This window comes from Misgurnus anguillicaudatus, chromosome 5 (assembly GCF_027580225.2).
Source record: "Misgurnus anguillicaudatus chromosome 5, ASM2758022v2, whole genome shotgun sequence".
In the NCBI taxonomy this organism is placed as follows: Eukaryota; Metazoa; Chordata; class Actinopteri; order Cypriniformes; family Cobitidae; genus Misgurnus; species Misgurnus anguillicaudatus.
Window position 1 is genome coordinate 13,377,505 of NC_073341.2, and position 15,418 is coordinate 13,392,922.

General features: G+C 35.9%; 1 protein-coding gene across 2 annotated transcripts in view; it reads right to left on the minus strand.

The window, feature by feature from the left end:
- Positions 1 to 15,418, minus strand: part of nr6a1a (nuclear receptor subfamily 6, group A, member 1a) — a 113,563-nt gene that overhangs the window by 1,750 nt on the left and 96,395 nt on the right. For both annotated transcript variants that reach the window (XM_055168135.2, XM_055168136.2), the window contains 6 exons: positions 9,726 to 9,956; positions 7,013 to 7,068; positions 5,909 to 6,075; positions 5,381 to 5,590; positions 4,423 to 4,677; positions 1,393 to 1,514 (listed from right to left, as the gene is read on the minus strand). In XM_055168135.2, the coding sequence (XP_055024110.1) occupies positions 1,393 to 1,514; positions 4,423 to 4,677; positions 5,381 to 5,590; positions 5,909 to 6,075; positions 7,013 to 7,068; positions 9,726 to 9,956 (1,041 nt within the window). The remainder of the gene's footprint in view (positions 1 to 1,392; positions 1,515 to 4,422; positions 4,678 to 5,380; positions 5,591 to 5,908; positions 6,076 to 7,012; positions 7,069 to 9,725; positions 9,957 to 15,418) is intronic.

Sequence of the window (15,418 nt, forward strand, 5' to 3'; positions counted from 1 at the left end):
TGCACACCCGAGGTAGTAATGCCATTACACCTTGGGTGTGCATTATTTTTAAATAATTCAAAGGACCGGCGTCAACCATTCTGCTTATACTACGATTACCAGAGGCAGTGTTCAGGATGGTTATTTGATGACATAGACAGGTTACGTGTGCGTTTATTGAAAAATAATGCATACCCGAACATTTATTAACCAATCAGAATAAAGCATTTAACAGGCCTGTGGTATAACACGTCATATTGTGTGCATTTAATGTTACTTCATCCCCCTTCCATCTTTATTATAACAAGATATCATGTCAATATTGTCTGTGTTAAGCCACAACCGTAATAACCAATTCACAAAACACTTTTTTTTATGTTTTCGATTATTTTTATCACACTCAATGACCATTCATAGTTTAATCAGATTGGTACAAACAATATATTAATATTAGTAATTTTATAATAATATAATAATATTGTGTCCTTCCCTTGTTATTGATTTTTTAAAACATCTTGCATCTGATTTAAGATGAAAATGTACTGATTCTGAAAATAGTTAAAATGTGGTTAAGACTGCAAACCTTGTACTATATTTTTAAAAGTGCACTTTAGAAATACACTGTTATTTATGTCTTATAGTTGCCATTCAGTTAAATAAATCTAAAATGTGTGGAATACTTTTCTTCGAAAAAAATCTATTTACGACATTTTACAACGGCAGGTAATAATGTTGGGCTATTTGAGATGAATGCAATGAACGAAGCCTTTTGATGAATTTGAAGATCATGAGGACAGAACATAAAGGCTAAATCAATAACCAGCAGAGTTTAGAGGACCATTGACAGAACTTGACAAGTTAATATAACCCAGCAATCTTTTATACTAGAAATCCATTGACTTAAAGGGGACATTTCACAAGACTTTTTAAAGATGTCAAATAAAACTTTGGTGTCCCCAGAGTACGTATGTGAAGTTTTAGCTCAAAATACCATAGAGATAATTTATTATAACATGTTAAAATTGCCACTATGTAGGTGTGAGCAAAAATGTGCATCCTTAATGCAAATTACTTGATAAAATGCAAACACTGATTGTTGAAATTAAAACTCAATTGTGCTGTCAATTATTTTCTCTCTGCACTAAATGGCAGTGGCGTGGTTGGATAGTGCAGATTAAGGGGTGGTATTATTAAAATAAGGTCCCCTTCTGACATCACAAAGGGAGCCAAATTTCAATGATCTATTTTTTCACATGCTTGCAGTGAATGGTTTACCAAAACTAAGTTACTGGGTTGATCTTTTTTATATTTTCACTGCGGACCCAATTATAGCACTTAAACATGGAAAAAGTCAGATTTTTATGATATGTCCCCTTTAAGTCTAGCTTAAGTTTAGGTTGATTGCTGTTTTACCTTGGTTGAGGAAGTTGATGGCCTTCATGCAGGCGTACTCCTCATTGCTGACCTTCAGCTGATGGAATTTACGAAACAGATAGATCAGCTTCTCCATCACCTCCATCCCATCCTCACTGAAACTATGCAAACACGCAAACAAGATTCATCAGTCAACTATAGATTTCAGACAGAAACGGCTGACCTGACAGCTGAGACTTTAAGGAAAGGTGAGAGCTTGGAGCAGATTTGAACCCACATCGTCTGCTTGAGCAGCACAGCTTAGTATCTCCTAAATTGGACACTCATTTCTGGGTCCACTTTCTTATGAAAAGGGGGGTTAAAGCCATTTCATGCACTCTGATCTAGTAACTCTGTTTAAGAGTTGGATTTTTTATGCTAAACATAGGCAAAGTGTCAAAAAAGCAGTTGAACTAATGACTTAGTGATGATTTCAGTGCAGGAAGTACAGTGGAAGTCCTTATTAGGGCACTTCATCCGGAATAGGGCACCAACACACCAACAAAGTTCATAAGTTATCCAGAGATAGTGGGATAATGTTTTGTGTGTTGTCTGTTTGTGACTCGCTCCGCCTGCGGTACACCTACAGGAGCTCTGCTTTTTTCGGAAAGTAGCGGTACAGCTGATCTGCCTTTAATAAATCTGATAAAACTAAAGGCTCAATTGGATGGGCAGACTTTGTACAACACAAATATATTGAATACCATCTTAAAACCGAAAGTGTTAAAAACAACACAACCGGTGTCAGTTTAGGGACAACACACTAAATGCGTTGTCCCAGAATACACACATTTCTGTATTATTATTGGAACAACACTTTGTGTTACTTTTAACAGAACTTGTGTTTTATTTTAACACAAAATCAACACATAATGACCCTAAAATTTTTTTTTAAAATGTATGAATGTTTTCTCAGTGTGTGATATAATAAAATTTGTTGATGAAATTATAAATATTCCAGGGTAGGGTGTCTGATGCATTTAGGTCATTTTTTGGATCACTGCTTGTTTGATTAAGTGAGAGTCAGGTTAAAACTGACCCACGCTAACTAAAGAAAAGGCCCTTCTCACATTCACATATTTTTCAAGTCGTTTTTAACACTTTCATGTTTATCTTTTTAACATCTTTGTAATTTATGTGCTAGACCAATGAGACAATAAAAAAGCTAGTGAGTGGGAGATCACACAAACTGTGTGATAATATACTGTAGAGATAAAGCAAAGCATGCGAGAAGTATCTTGGTACTAAATTACTCATAAAGGCCTCACATCAAGTAAGCAATAATCATTCGAGATCATGCAGTAGCATGTCTCTAGGAGATCAAGAAGAGATGCTTCAGCAGTCATATAATTTCAGACTCATGAGCAACTGTACCAGGCAGGGGTGGGTTTATCATTTTGGGGGTCCTAAGCACAGTCAGGACCTGAGGCCCCCATGCCCCAAAATTGTGTAAATTTTACTTTATCATGGACTTTTTCCATGGACGTTAATTTCATCTAACAGTAGATGACATGCTTCATGTTTTCTACTTATCTGGACTGCCTTGTAATAAATTAGGTCAAAAAAAGTCATTAAGTAAGTTTACCGCTTGTGGCCAGCAGGGGGAATTTGTATGGTTTGCATGTTGATTAAAATGCTACTGATACCATGGTTGCCAGGACTGCGTAGTAAAACCAGCCCAATGGCCTAACAAAAACTAGACAATGGTTTATACCAATACCTAAAATACATATTTTACAGTTACTATAATCGTAAAAAATATTTTCAGAATTAATAGACAGACAGCTGATGAACAAAATCCTTCCACCTCATTGAAACAAACCACTTGAATTAACTAATCCGCTAAGGTGAACTTGTTTCAACCAACTATCTGTGTAGTAGTGACGCTATACACAATGCATAACCTTTATTATGAAAAAATACACTAATGGTGTGTTTATACCAGACGCGAATTGAAGCGTTAACTGTGAGTAATTTACATGTTAAGTCAATGCAAGGATGAGCTAGTGTGTGTGTGTGTGTGTGTGTGTGAATAAGGTGGTGCGTAACACGTGATTCGTTTAAAAAAGTTGAAAAATCTGAACTTTGGCAGATATTCACAGTGCCTTAACCAATCAGAGCTTGCTCTAGTAGTGACGTGATTACAACGTAGACGTGTTTCCCCAAAAATACTAACAACAAAGGAGGAAAAAATCATTGTCGCTGTATGTGGACACATGGAGCTGTATGACACATCTTCGTACTTTTACAGAAACAGGAATAAAAAGGATATTGCTTGAAAGAAAGTGAGTGAGGAGGTCGGACAATCTGGAAAGTTGTAAAAAATGCTCTTTACTTAAATTGAGCTATTTATATACATATAGCGTATTTCATGCGGAAATTATGCAAATTTCACATGCAAATGAAGCAAATTTACTCAAAATGTTCAAGTGTCCAACTACACGTGACTAGCGTGATTTATTCGCTTCATTCACATCTGGTGTGAACGCACAGTTAGGCTGTCTGTTTACCAAAGCGTATAAACGTGCCTGAAAATGCCAGGTGCAAACGCCGACTGTGGGTGCTTGGCAAAATTTCTCTTTGGCTGCTATGATCCTTCAGTTTATTTTTGTCCTGCCCCTCATCTACTGTGATTGGATGGTTGAGTGAAGACTGACATTTGAAGAGTCCAGCGTTTCTGAACATGTTTCAACTCTCGGCAATTGGATAAAACACAAAACGCTCGTAGCACAGCACGGAATAATCACTCCGGACAGTGATTAGCATAAGCCAGGACTAGGCCTTAGTTTAATATAACTAGTTTTAACAAACATGCCTTACTGAAACATTACTTGTGTGCATTTTGAGGCAAAACAAATGGCACTGATGTATTTTTGGATATGCCAGTGCAAGTTGTTTTCAGTTTGGACAGCTCTTACATTTATTTTAGTCTAGGACTAGTCTAATCCCTGTCCGGGAAACCGCTCCTATATATCTTGCCACTTGCCAGCTTTTTTATAAGACCATTTTGGGTTTAAAGTTCCAGCTTACCCCTGCAGCTCATCGTCGGATGGTGTGTATTTGTCAGTCACGTTGGCAAGATCGCCCAGAACCTGAGCGCTGTAGACAGTCAGACAGGCCAGTAGGATGAGTTCCTGCCAGGTGGCGCTCAGGAGCCGCGTGTAGTCCTCGATAGACAGCTCGCAGAAGAACGGCAGCTTTTTGATCCACGAGATCTGTCTGAACAGAAGTTCATCCGCAAGTCTGCACAACAGGGCAAAGAGCTCCACCTGAGTGACCCGATACCTGTGAGGAAAACAGACAGAGCATCATGTGAGACCGTCCTCCTACCTAATATAAAGAACAATCTCATTGCGTAAGATCAATGATTGAAATCAAACTTTGATGCTCCTCGGCTCATCATTAGATTGAGACTTTAGCCTGGATTTCAAAGACAAGTTCACATATTACACACCATTAATGAAATGCTCACAACACCTTAACTCATACTTTCATTCACCTTAACTCAACATACTCCACTTTTATAAAAAATTCCTGATAATTTACTCACCCCCATGTTAATCAAGATGTTTATGATTTTCTTTGTTCAGAAATTATGTTTTTTTTTTTTTTAAGGAAAACATTTCAGGATTTTTCTCAATATATTGTATGTATGGAAAGGTATGTATGGACTTATGGACAGTGAATAAGCTAAATTCCCAAAATCTGGGCGTGTTCCTTTCAGGTCCACTAAAGTCCACCTATGTGGAGAAAAACCCTATAATGTTTTCCTCAAAAAACTTTCATCTTGACTGAACAAAAAAAGACATAAACATCTTGGATGACATGTGGGTGAGTAAATTATCAGAATTTATTTATAGGAAAGTGGAATAATCGTTTAAGTAACAAAATAAAGAGTCCAGTGACAGATGATATGCATTCATGATAATAAAAGCCTAGTTTTTAAACGAGCGAGGTGAGCCTGTATGACCGAATGAAGGGTTTTTACCCGTCCTCGATGAGCATGGGTGTGCCAAGTGGGGCCAGTTCCTCTGCTGCCACCAGCTGGCTGATGAGGGTATGACTCTGAGGGTACAGACTCCGCGGCTGTGCTGCGTATCCAAACAGATGGGGCAAAAACTGGTAGTGTTGGGCCATCGCGGTGCCAATGTACTGTTCCCTCAGAGCTGCAGTGTAGCCGTTCAGCTCCACAGAACGACTGTCGAGAGAGAAATAAAGAGGAATAAGAAAGGAAAATGACTGTTTTTGCAATGTTTACCAAAGCAGCATTTTCATTTGGTATCTAATGCGTTACAGAAGAAACAAGAAGCAGCCAAGTTTGATTTTAATTATTGATTTAAATCTTTGACATGACCTTACGCAGTCAATATTAAAGATATCAATGATGTTCTTTACATTATGTAGGATAATTTTATGTAGGATATTCCCAAACAGGAATCATGTACATTGTTAGTTTAACCAGTAATTCTATTAATCCCAAAATTTCATATTCCCAGTTACCATTATGAGTACTCACTTGGATGAAAGTGTGGATACAGGAGAGGGCTGGTTCCCATCGGAGACACCGTTGCCAGGGGAACTGTGGTCACTGTCGCCGTTGTTTCCCCATGTGTGTTCTGGCATGTTGGCTTCATCCTTAAACTCTTGTCCAGACATAATCCGCTCAATCTCCTCATCAGATATCTGTACAGGGGGATATTTTAAATATTTCATTTTAATTTAACAAACCATACAAAGAATACTAAAAATTAGTAAAGTGTCAGCTAAGTCACTTGAACAAAAGAGGAGAGGTAGTCGTAGAAAGATGCTACATAGACTGTCAAAATAACAGAAGAGACGAGCATTTAAGTCAAGGCCATGCACTCAAATTCCCTCTTTAATTCAATTGATGAGTTTAACACATCTTCACCAGCCCTGTGAAGTGCACAGTGCTAAAACACAGTAAACATGGCTTAAAAATACCATATACAAACATTATGCATTTGTAACCTCAATGAAGTTTAAAACCTAACAATCGTTTTAGTTTTGTCAGAAAACTATGCGGAAAAAGAAATCGCAAAGGTACATGCAAACCTTGTTAAAGGGTATTTCAAAGCTCGCAAAGCAAAATATTCTCTTTTAATACAGCCATTAACATCCACATTCTTACAAATGGAGAAAAGCTGCCTGACACAATGATGTGATGAGGTCAGATGACAAAGAAAGCAAAGAATGACAAGGAAATCTATTCACTAAGCGATGGCCTTGAAAACAAAGACTTTGCTAATGAAATTAACATCTTGAAATTATGAGGCCACAAGGTGCTCTTATGGCATTTGAGGCTTTTTATCCAAGAAGTCATCTTTTAAACAAATCAGCTCTATTTCCCAACATTCATGCCTGGAGAGGGCACGAACGCAGACGCTACATCGGCTTTAATACAAAATGGACACAGGAAAAATAAAAGATGAGAAACTTGTATTGAAATGCGGAGCAGGGACACAGTAATTAATTTATCACTTTGAAAGATGTTGATGAAAAGAAATTCAAAGAGAGAAGAAGAGAAAGATCAGGGCAGGTGATTTCATCAGAAGCAAAAAATGGTTTGTTTAAAGTAAGCGAGAGGGGGGGTTATGGGTACCTGGACAGGGCCGATGCTTTTATTCCTTCCTCCTGGCATACCATCCTCTCTGATTGCTGCAAGGCAAAAGCAAAATAAATAAATAAATAATAATAATTCTCAAGTTTTTAAAAACTATTTCACCTTCAAGAAATTATTTCCTTTGTTCATCATTTTGTAAAAAAAGAAGCTTGCATTTTTGTCAAAGGTGATGTTACCCACAAGCATGAAACAAAATAAATAACACGCTTTATACAGTACATAAAATACAATTAATATAAACAATAATATAATAACAGAGTTAACTTTCATGCAACTTGTGTTTCACTGCATATATACACATTTGGCCAGAACATTGATGTTTGTTATGATTGTTATGTTATGAAGCATTTTTTTTAACATTCAACATACTTAAAGGAAAACACCACCATTTTTCAATATTTTACTATAACTCAACTTAGACAAATTAATACATCCCTATCTTTTTTCAAAGCGTGCATTTAATCTGTGTACAGCGCATCGTGAATGTGTTAGCATTTAGCCTAGCCCCATTCATTCCTTAGGATCCAAACAAAAGTTTTATTTTGTGGCACCATACTTACTCGTGTAACTAGGGGTGTAACGATTCATCGTGCAAATGCGCGTTTTCTCAATTAATGAATTTGAATGAATTACGGTGAAATCCCGGCACATCCGAACGCCAGAGGGCGCTCCCGTGCAGAAACGCTATTCCAGGAAATGCTTACACATGAATATTTATACGCTGTTCTTCATATTGTTTCAGGTATTTTCATGATAATAAAGAATATTTTGAATGATTTTGTTTAACGAGTGTTGCTTTTTTAAATGCACGTTATAAACGACTCCGACTCATAATGATTTTAGATTGATAAGGACTTCCTACTGACCAAATGCCGTAATACAGGCACAAGCTGTGCATAAAACAAAGAATCGCAGCCTTGCGATTCAGAATCGATTTCAGACAGGCATTTTTAATGAGGACCGTGATTGAATCGTGATTGAATCGTGATTGAATCGTTACATCCCTACGTGTAACTACTCATGTAACAGGAAAAACATGGAAGTGTTTGGTGGCTTCTAAATTCATCCCTGTTTGGATCCTAAGGAATGAATGGGCTAAGCTAAATCCTAACACATTCACAACACACTGTACAAAGATTAAGTGCACGCATTGAAAAAAGACAGCTATGTATTAATTAGTCTAAGTTGAGGTAAGAACATAGTAAAATATTGAAAAACAGTGGTGTTTTCCTTTAAGATTATATATTTAGGCAATAAAACATGACTAGCCATATGCTAAAATTATTTCACAAAAGGTTAGAGGTTTATTAACCCATTGCCCATTCACATAAGACGAAAGCTAAAATTATAAAGAGGTCCTGATGTGGCATGTAATGTCTTAAATTTAAAGTTTTAAATGTTACATCAATTTCTAAAAATGATGGCTTAAAACCGTGATCACACCATCTTAATTCATAAATTAAGCATAATTTACTGTTGCATTGTTTTGCAATGTTATAGTGATCATATATAATTATTTCTCAGTCTCTTTAATAACATACATCAAGAAAATACAGGAAAGGTGTATATAGTATTAAAAACTGTATAAAAATGTAAACTGATGTGTCAAGTTTTTAGGGTAAACTCTCCTTCCACTTGAGCAATAGCGGGAAACTGCAGAATCTCTAAATTAAATTAAATCTTTTAAAGAAATTAGTCCTTTTACTTCATTCTGCTCAAAAGCACTCGAGATGTGTTTAATGCCAAGAGAGGTCACACTAAACACCGACAATGCTTAAAGAAGACATTTAGTCCTGAAAATTTTATTTTTTTAATAAATATATCCTCTATTTTCTGTTTGTATCTTAATAAAATAGATTGAAAAATAAATATGCATGAACATTAAAACTTCTAAAACAAAGAGTCTGGTGGTGATAGCCTAAGACTTTTGCACAGTACTGTATCTCAAGCTCAAAATAACAGAGAAGGTACAGATTGTGGTTGCTTATATTCTGTAAGACTGGGAAACTAAATCATAAGAGCTGTAATTTATCTACAGACAACCATCTTTGTAAATAAAGATCTAATAATATTCTAAGATGACATTAACTTTAACCCCAATCATTTGCTCTTGTGCGTGAATGTGATAGCCACTAGAGGGCAGAAGTGATTATTTTAAAGTATTTCCCACCAGCTGTATCCAAGCCTATTGTCTTGAATAGTCATGTATGCCTGGAGTGCTTTCAGCCTATTACAATGGAAGGGCTGACTTTGTATTTTATTGTATTGCACTAAAGATGCCAATTCAACTAAAAGCTACCAGTCCTTGAAGTTTCATTTTATAAAACTATCAATACAATATTGAAGAATAGACTTTTTTGAAAATCCTGAATATCTATTGTTGTCATCACAGTCCGATTGGCTGATCCTCCCATCTATTCTGGTACACGTTCAGGCTAGTTTATACTGGTTGGAGGCTTGTTTAGCTAGTGGACCAATTTTGTCATTCGGTTCACCGGCGAAACGTAACCAGTTTTGCTGGTTAAGTTAATGTTGTCTTGCTGGTTTACAGTTTTGAGTTGGGCACTTATGGAGTCCAACCAGAAGAAAAAACCCAATGTTACAATTAAAACAAAACATACGCAGGCGACTAGTTATGCTGATCTTTATCTCACTATAATAACCTGGTCCCTTCTATTTCAAAGTCTCTCACCTTTGCGGTTCATTCCCATCTGCAGGCACTTGAGAAGTCTGCAGTACTGGCAGCGGTTACGTTGCTTGCGCGACATCTCGCAGTTCTTGTCGCGGCTGCAGCGGTAGACGCGTTTGTTGCAAATGCTGCGCTTGAAGAAGCCCTTGCATCCCTCACAGGAAATAATGCCATAGTGCAGACCTGTGGCACGGTCTCCGCAAATAAGACAGGAGCGCTGCTCAGCCTGGTCATCTGATAGAAACACACAACACAGTCATTAGTACCATAATAATGTATATACAAGTACTTAAATATATAATATATAGTGAAATTCTTTGTATAACACTCTTCCCAAAATAACATTATTTACAAGATGAAAGGAAACAGAAATTATAGAAGAAAATCTGAAAAGCTTTTGAAAAATATTAGAAAATGTAAAAAAATAAAGAAGATTAAAAGAAATTGTATAATTGGAAGTACAACAATAATAAAATAAGGAAATCCTAAACTTTAAATAGCAAAAACTAAAGTGATGTTGACATCACAGTCTGAGTTGCTGACCATCCCATCTATTCTGTTTAGGCTGGTTTATGTTGGTTAGAGCTGGTTAGAGCTGGTTTGGTTTTGTTTAGCAAGTAAATTAGTATTGCCAATATGTTAAACAGCAAAATGTAATCAAGGTGTATTTTATTATTTCCATTCCATATGTCTCCATTATTTACAACTAGATTAGTACAATGTACCACATTATAGGGAACCAGAACTATAAAATCAAAATGGACATTTTTTTTTATTTAATGATATTTATAATGATACAATGTATCAACATAATAATATATATCAGGGGTCTTCAACCTTTTTTTGAGCAAGGACTACCACAATGGATAAAACAATATTAAAATATTAAAATAGACTACTAAAAACATTTTTGTTTTATTTATTGATTTTATTTAACTTAATGTTATCATGGTTTAAAATGTTGACATACATAAAAGAAGCCAAGCATATATAAAAATATGTAATAAATAAATAATAAAATTGAGGCTATTAATAGAACGTGCTTTGGTGACTCCGTGCGTTATATATATATATATATATATATATATATATATATATATATATATATATATATATATATATATATATATATATATATATATATATATATATATATATATATATATATATATATATATATATATAAATCAAAATGTAATAATTTCACAATGAGGTTCCAATAACATTAGGTAACTACATGAACTTACAAACAGCTTGTGCAGCATTTATTCATCTTGGTTAATGTTCATTTCAACATTAAATAATATTTTTCATATTTTTCGTCTGTTAACATTAGTTAATGCACAATGTATAAGAACAATGACCAATAGTATTCAGGGCTGGAAATGGCAGAAATTAACTGGGCAGACTCTGACTTCTTAAAATAAGATTAACATTTTTTATGTTTCCTCTTATGCTTTCTTGTCCTCAGAAAAAGAAAATTGTAAAGCATATAAAATTTGGATCTTTAGTTAATGGATATTTTAAATAAATCTGAAATGAAACCATCAGGCATACAGTGCCACTGTGAAGTGTCATGTGACAAGCTTGATGATGCATTATAAAAAAAGTTGCAATAAAAAACTCATAAGGGGATTCATAAATGCTATATAGTTGTTTAGATCTAATTCCACAATCTCACCAGTTTGAGGTACTCCCAGTACTTCATCCCCAGTGTTCCCCTTATTTCCAGTCCTGATTGTATTGGTATCAACTAACACTAACAAATCAGTAAATGCTTTAAAAATATACAATTCACTGTACAGTTTACATCAGCCAGCATGTTTACTAATATGAATACAACCTTATTCTAAAGTGTTACCAAGACCTCTGATTGGTTCTAAAAGTATTATTTCTGCTTATGTCACCAAAATCACGTGGGTGGGGAAACAATAACCAATGGTGTAATTTCCTACTTTAACTTCTATTCGAAACCTGACAGATAGAATCAGGTCAAATCCTGCATTAATATCATGGATGTTCAGTGCATTTTATATTGCTTTTCAGATAATCCTGTTAAATTCTAAATGTAAATGCAATTTGTTGACCAAATTGGCACAACGAAGACAAACAAACACTGTAACGCACACAAACACACACTTCCTCCCCCATCCCAAAAGACAATCCTTGACCAGATGGGTGGGTGCCATGGTAACGTGAATGGTATGGCCATGCAAGGAATGTGCTTGCTCACCGCTGCTGTAGCGTCACGGCTGACTTAACCAAGAAAGGGTTCAAACCAAGAGCAGCGGAAACACTAACCCTCTCTCCCTTCCTCCGCTCTTACCTTCCCTCTGTCAGAATTATGATATCACCTAACACCCCTCCCATCTGCTGCCTAATGAACCAATACAAACAAGACTGTTGCTTTCCATGCACTCTCAGAAATAAAGCTACAAAAGTTGTCACTGGGACAGCAAGGGTACAGCTTTGTACCCAAAGAGTGCATATTAGTACTTCAAAGGTGCATATTGGCAGTTCAAAGATACATATTTTACCTAAATGGTACATATTAGGAGCTTTTTTAAAGGGTACTGCCCAAGTGACAGCTTGTACCTTTATTTTTGACATAATGATGAACCTCACAGAGATGAGGGAGAGAGATCAAGGATATATGCATGCAGAGGAAGCCGTAGTGAAGTACTTTTTAATAAATTGATTTACAACAATTTTGAGAAAAATGATCACCTGGGAGTCACCTGTTAATTTTTATTCATTTAGCAGACATGTTTATCCCAATGCACGTGGGATGCAAATGATGAAAATTGGGTGGCGCGATTCCACAAACACGCGCTATTCGCCTCAAACTCAAAAAGATGAAAATATTTGTGAAGTTAGATCCCGCAAGTAATCTAGAGCGAGGAACGTGATGCTTCGCATTTGGTTTATAGACCGTTTCACTGGGCACACGTGCGGTGCGGTGACGCGATGAGCGTCTGGTCCGAGCTTTACTTCCGGTTTCTGTTTGTTTAAAGGCGGAGTCCACGATGTTTGAAAAACGCGTTGGAAAAGGAGACGGGCCGACTACCAAAACACACTTATGGCCAATCAAATCAAATCAAATGCCGGGTTGCGTATGTGTGGGGCGGGTCTATCAACAGAAGGTCCAAATTCTATTGGGGTAGGGGCATATTTGTTTAGGTGATTTCAAATATCAACATTGGCTTTCAAACATCATGGACTCCGCCTTTAATGGTCTGACTAGTTGCTGAAACTAAACTCTTAAACAAATACCTCGTCGAAAATAACAAATGTTTTGCGTTCCTATGCAATCTACGTGCTGTTTATTTTGCTTGTTATATAAATAAACTACTCTAAAAGGACTAGGTTGTTATTTATTCTTTGCGGAGTTTACTGGAAGTTACGTGATGACCACGAAAGCCGCTTGTTTATGTTGTTACTGCTGAAATGGTCTATACGCATGCAGCATTGGTCTTCAAAATGTTTTGTACACTTATCATACTCAACAATAAGCGTAGGCATCTTAGCTAGGAGAGAAAACTACACATGGAAGTCATAAATATGCAAAATGTCACAGAATTGATGTACAGTTGTGGGCAAAATGTCTTCGCTCTAAAACATTTTTTGATTATTAATAAAAGATGCACTGAAAATGTGTATGCATGTTTCATTGGTGTGTATAAACTGAAGCTCGGCTCTGAATTTTTTTTTAAGAAGGCATTAAAAAAACGTACAGGTATAACGTTTATAAAGACATAGGACAATGACTACAAAATATTACCACAAGAGAGGATCAATTTATATTAATAATGGATACAAAATGTACGCTTTAATACCTTCATATATATTTGCTTTCTTACCAAATTATTTTGTCCAATAAATCCCTTAGAAGTTTTGTGTTTTGTCCATTTTGTATTGTACACTCCCAGAAAAAAGGTACAAGAAGATAAAAAGGTTGTTACTGGGCGGTACCTTTTCAAAAAGTACACTTTTGTCCCTTAAATGTGGATATTGGTACCTCAAAGGTACATTTTAAAAGGTACCGTCCCAGTGACAACTTTTGTAAAAAAAATGAGAGTATACACCTCATATTTTGATTGTTTACTTTAATCTAAGGGGGTATTAAAAGCAAATATTGTACAAATTCCCCGCCCCTGTGACTCAACAAAACCCTTTTATATGAACTGCGTGAAAAAATTAACCGTTTCGAATCAGGATTCTTGATTTTACCTCAACGTCAGATCTTTCAGGCTGTGTCAAGGGGACAGTGATAATAGAGATGTGTGCTGAAAGATATATTTAAAAAAATTTCATAATACAAATAGATCAAAAATAGAAAAGTGGTAAATACAAACAAGCATCATTTCTCGTGAGGGAATGAGAGGAAAAATGAAAAACTGCTGCCGGTAGAGAATGTGGCGAGGTCAACTGCTGGGGCTGTGGACCATTAACAGAGAGTTCAAGTCATAAAAACAGGGTCATGGCCCAGTGCCTTTTCTTTCTCAATATGAGAGGGAGTTTCACAGGCCCGTCATTAGAGCGGAGTCAAGAACAGGCCATTCATACCATCTGAAATGCCTTTAACTTCTCTATAGGACAGTACGATTACAGTGCGAATTGCCATTTTCTTTCGCCCGAGCATTGAAAGTTCCGATGCTTCAATGTTTTCTGTGCAGCCGACAGGTCTTTCCGAATAAGAAGGGGTCAGCAGTGCCTAGATACAGTTTGAGGAGGGTTAAGTGTAGGTCTTCAATTTCCTTTGCAAAGTCAGGCACCCAATGAAACTACACATTGTCTGCAAACTTCTCAAACGACGTACGACAGGTGAATGCCGGGAGAAAAAGACTGATTGTATATTTTTATTTATTTATTAGTGATATTGTTTGATCAAAAATATCAAAACGATACAAATTTACTAATTTATTAGTGATACGGCTATATATTGAATAGTACATTTTAGCTTTTTTGACCCTGGTCCACAAAACCAGTCATAAGGGTATTTTTTTAGATTTATACAAAAAAAATTTGACAATATTTGGATTTTCAGGGTGCAAAAAATCTAAAAATTGAGAAAATCGTCTTTAAAGTTGTCCAAATGAAGTCCTTAGCAACACATATTACTAATGATAAATAAAAATATATACATATCTATGGTAGGGAATTTACCAAATATTTTCATTTAACAAGATTTTATCTAATATCCTAATGTTTTTTTCCTTAAAAAAATCATTAATTTTGATCCATACAATGTATTTTGGCTATTGCTACAAACATACATGTGTGACTTTTGACTGGTTTTGTGGTCCACATTTGCCAAGATATTAAAGTGCACTTATTTCATTGCTAAAACAATATTATTTTGTGTATTCGTATAATAAAATGTGTTTGCGTGGTTTATGGTAAAATAAAAAACACATTATTTTCCACATACTGTATATTTTTAGCTCCAGATTTCAATCTCTTCCTGAAACACACAGATTTTGTACAAAAGAACTCATCGATCTTAAAAGCGCTGTGTCCCTGATTGGCCAGCTAATCTGTATGTTGTGATTGGTGTGAATACCTCTGACGTCAGCAGGAAATGTGACGCTCCTTACCATGTTTGAAAGATCTGCGCACAATGCAATGCTGACAGGAGTTAATTTACAGGGTATGAATCAAAGTGGGAGGAATTATGATAATGTCGGTCTTGTACA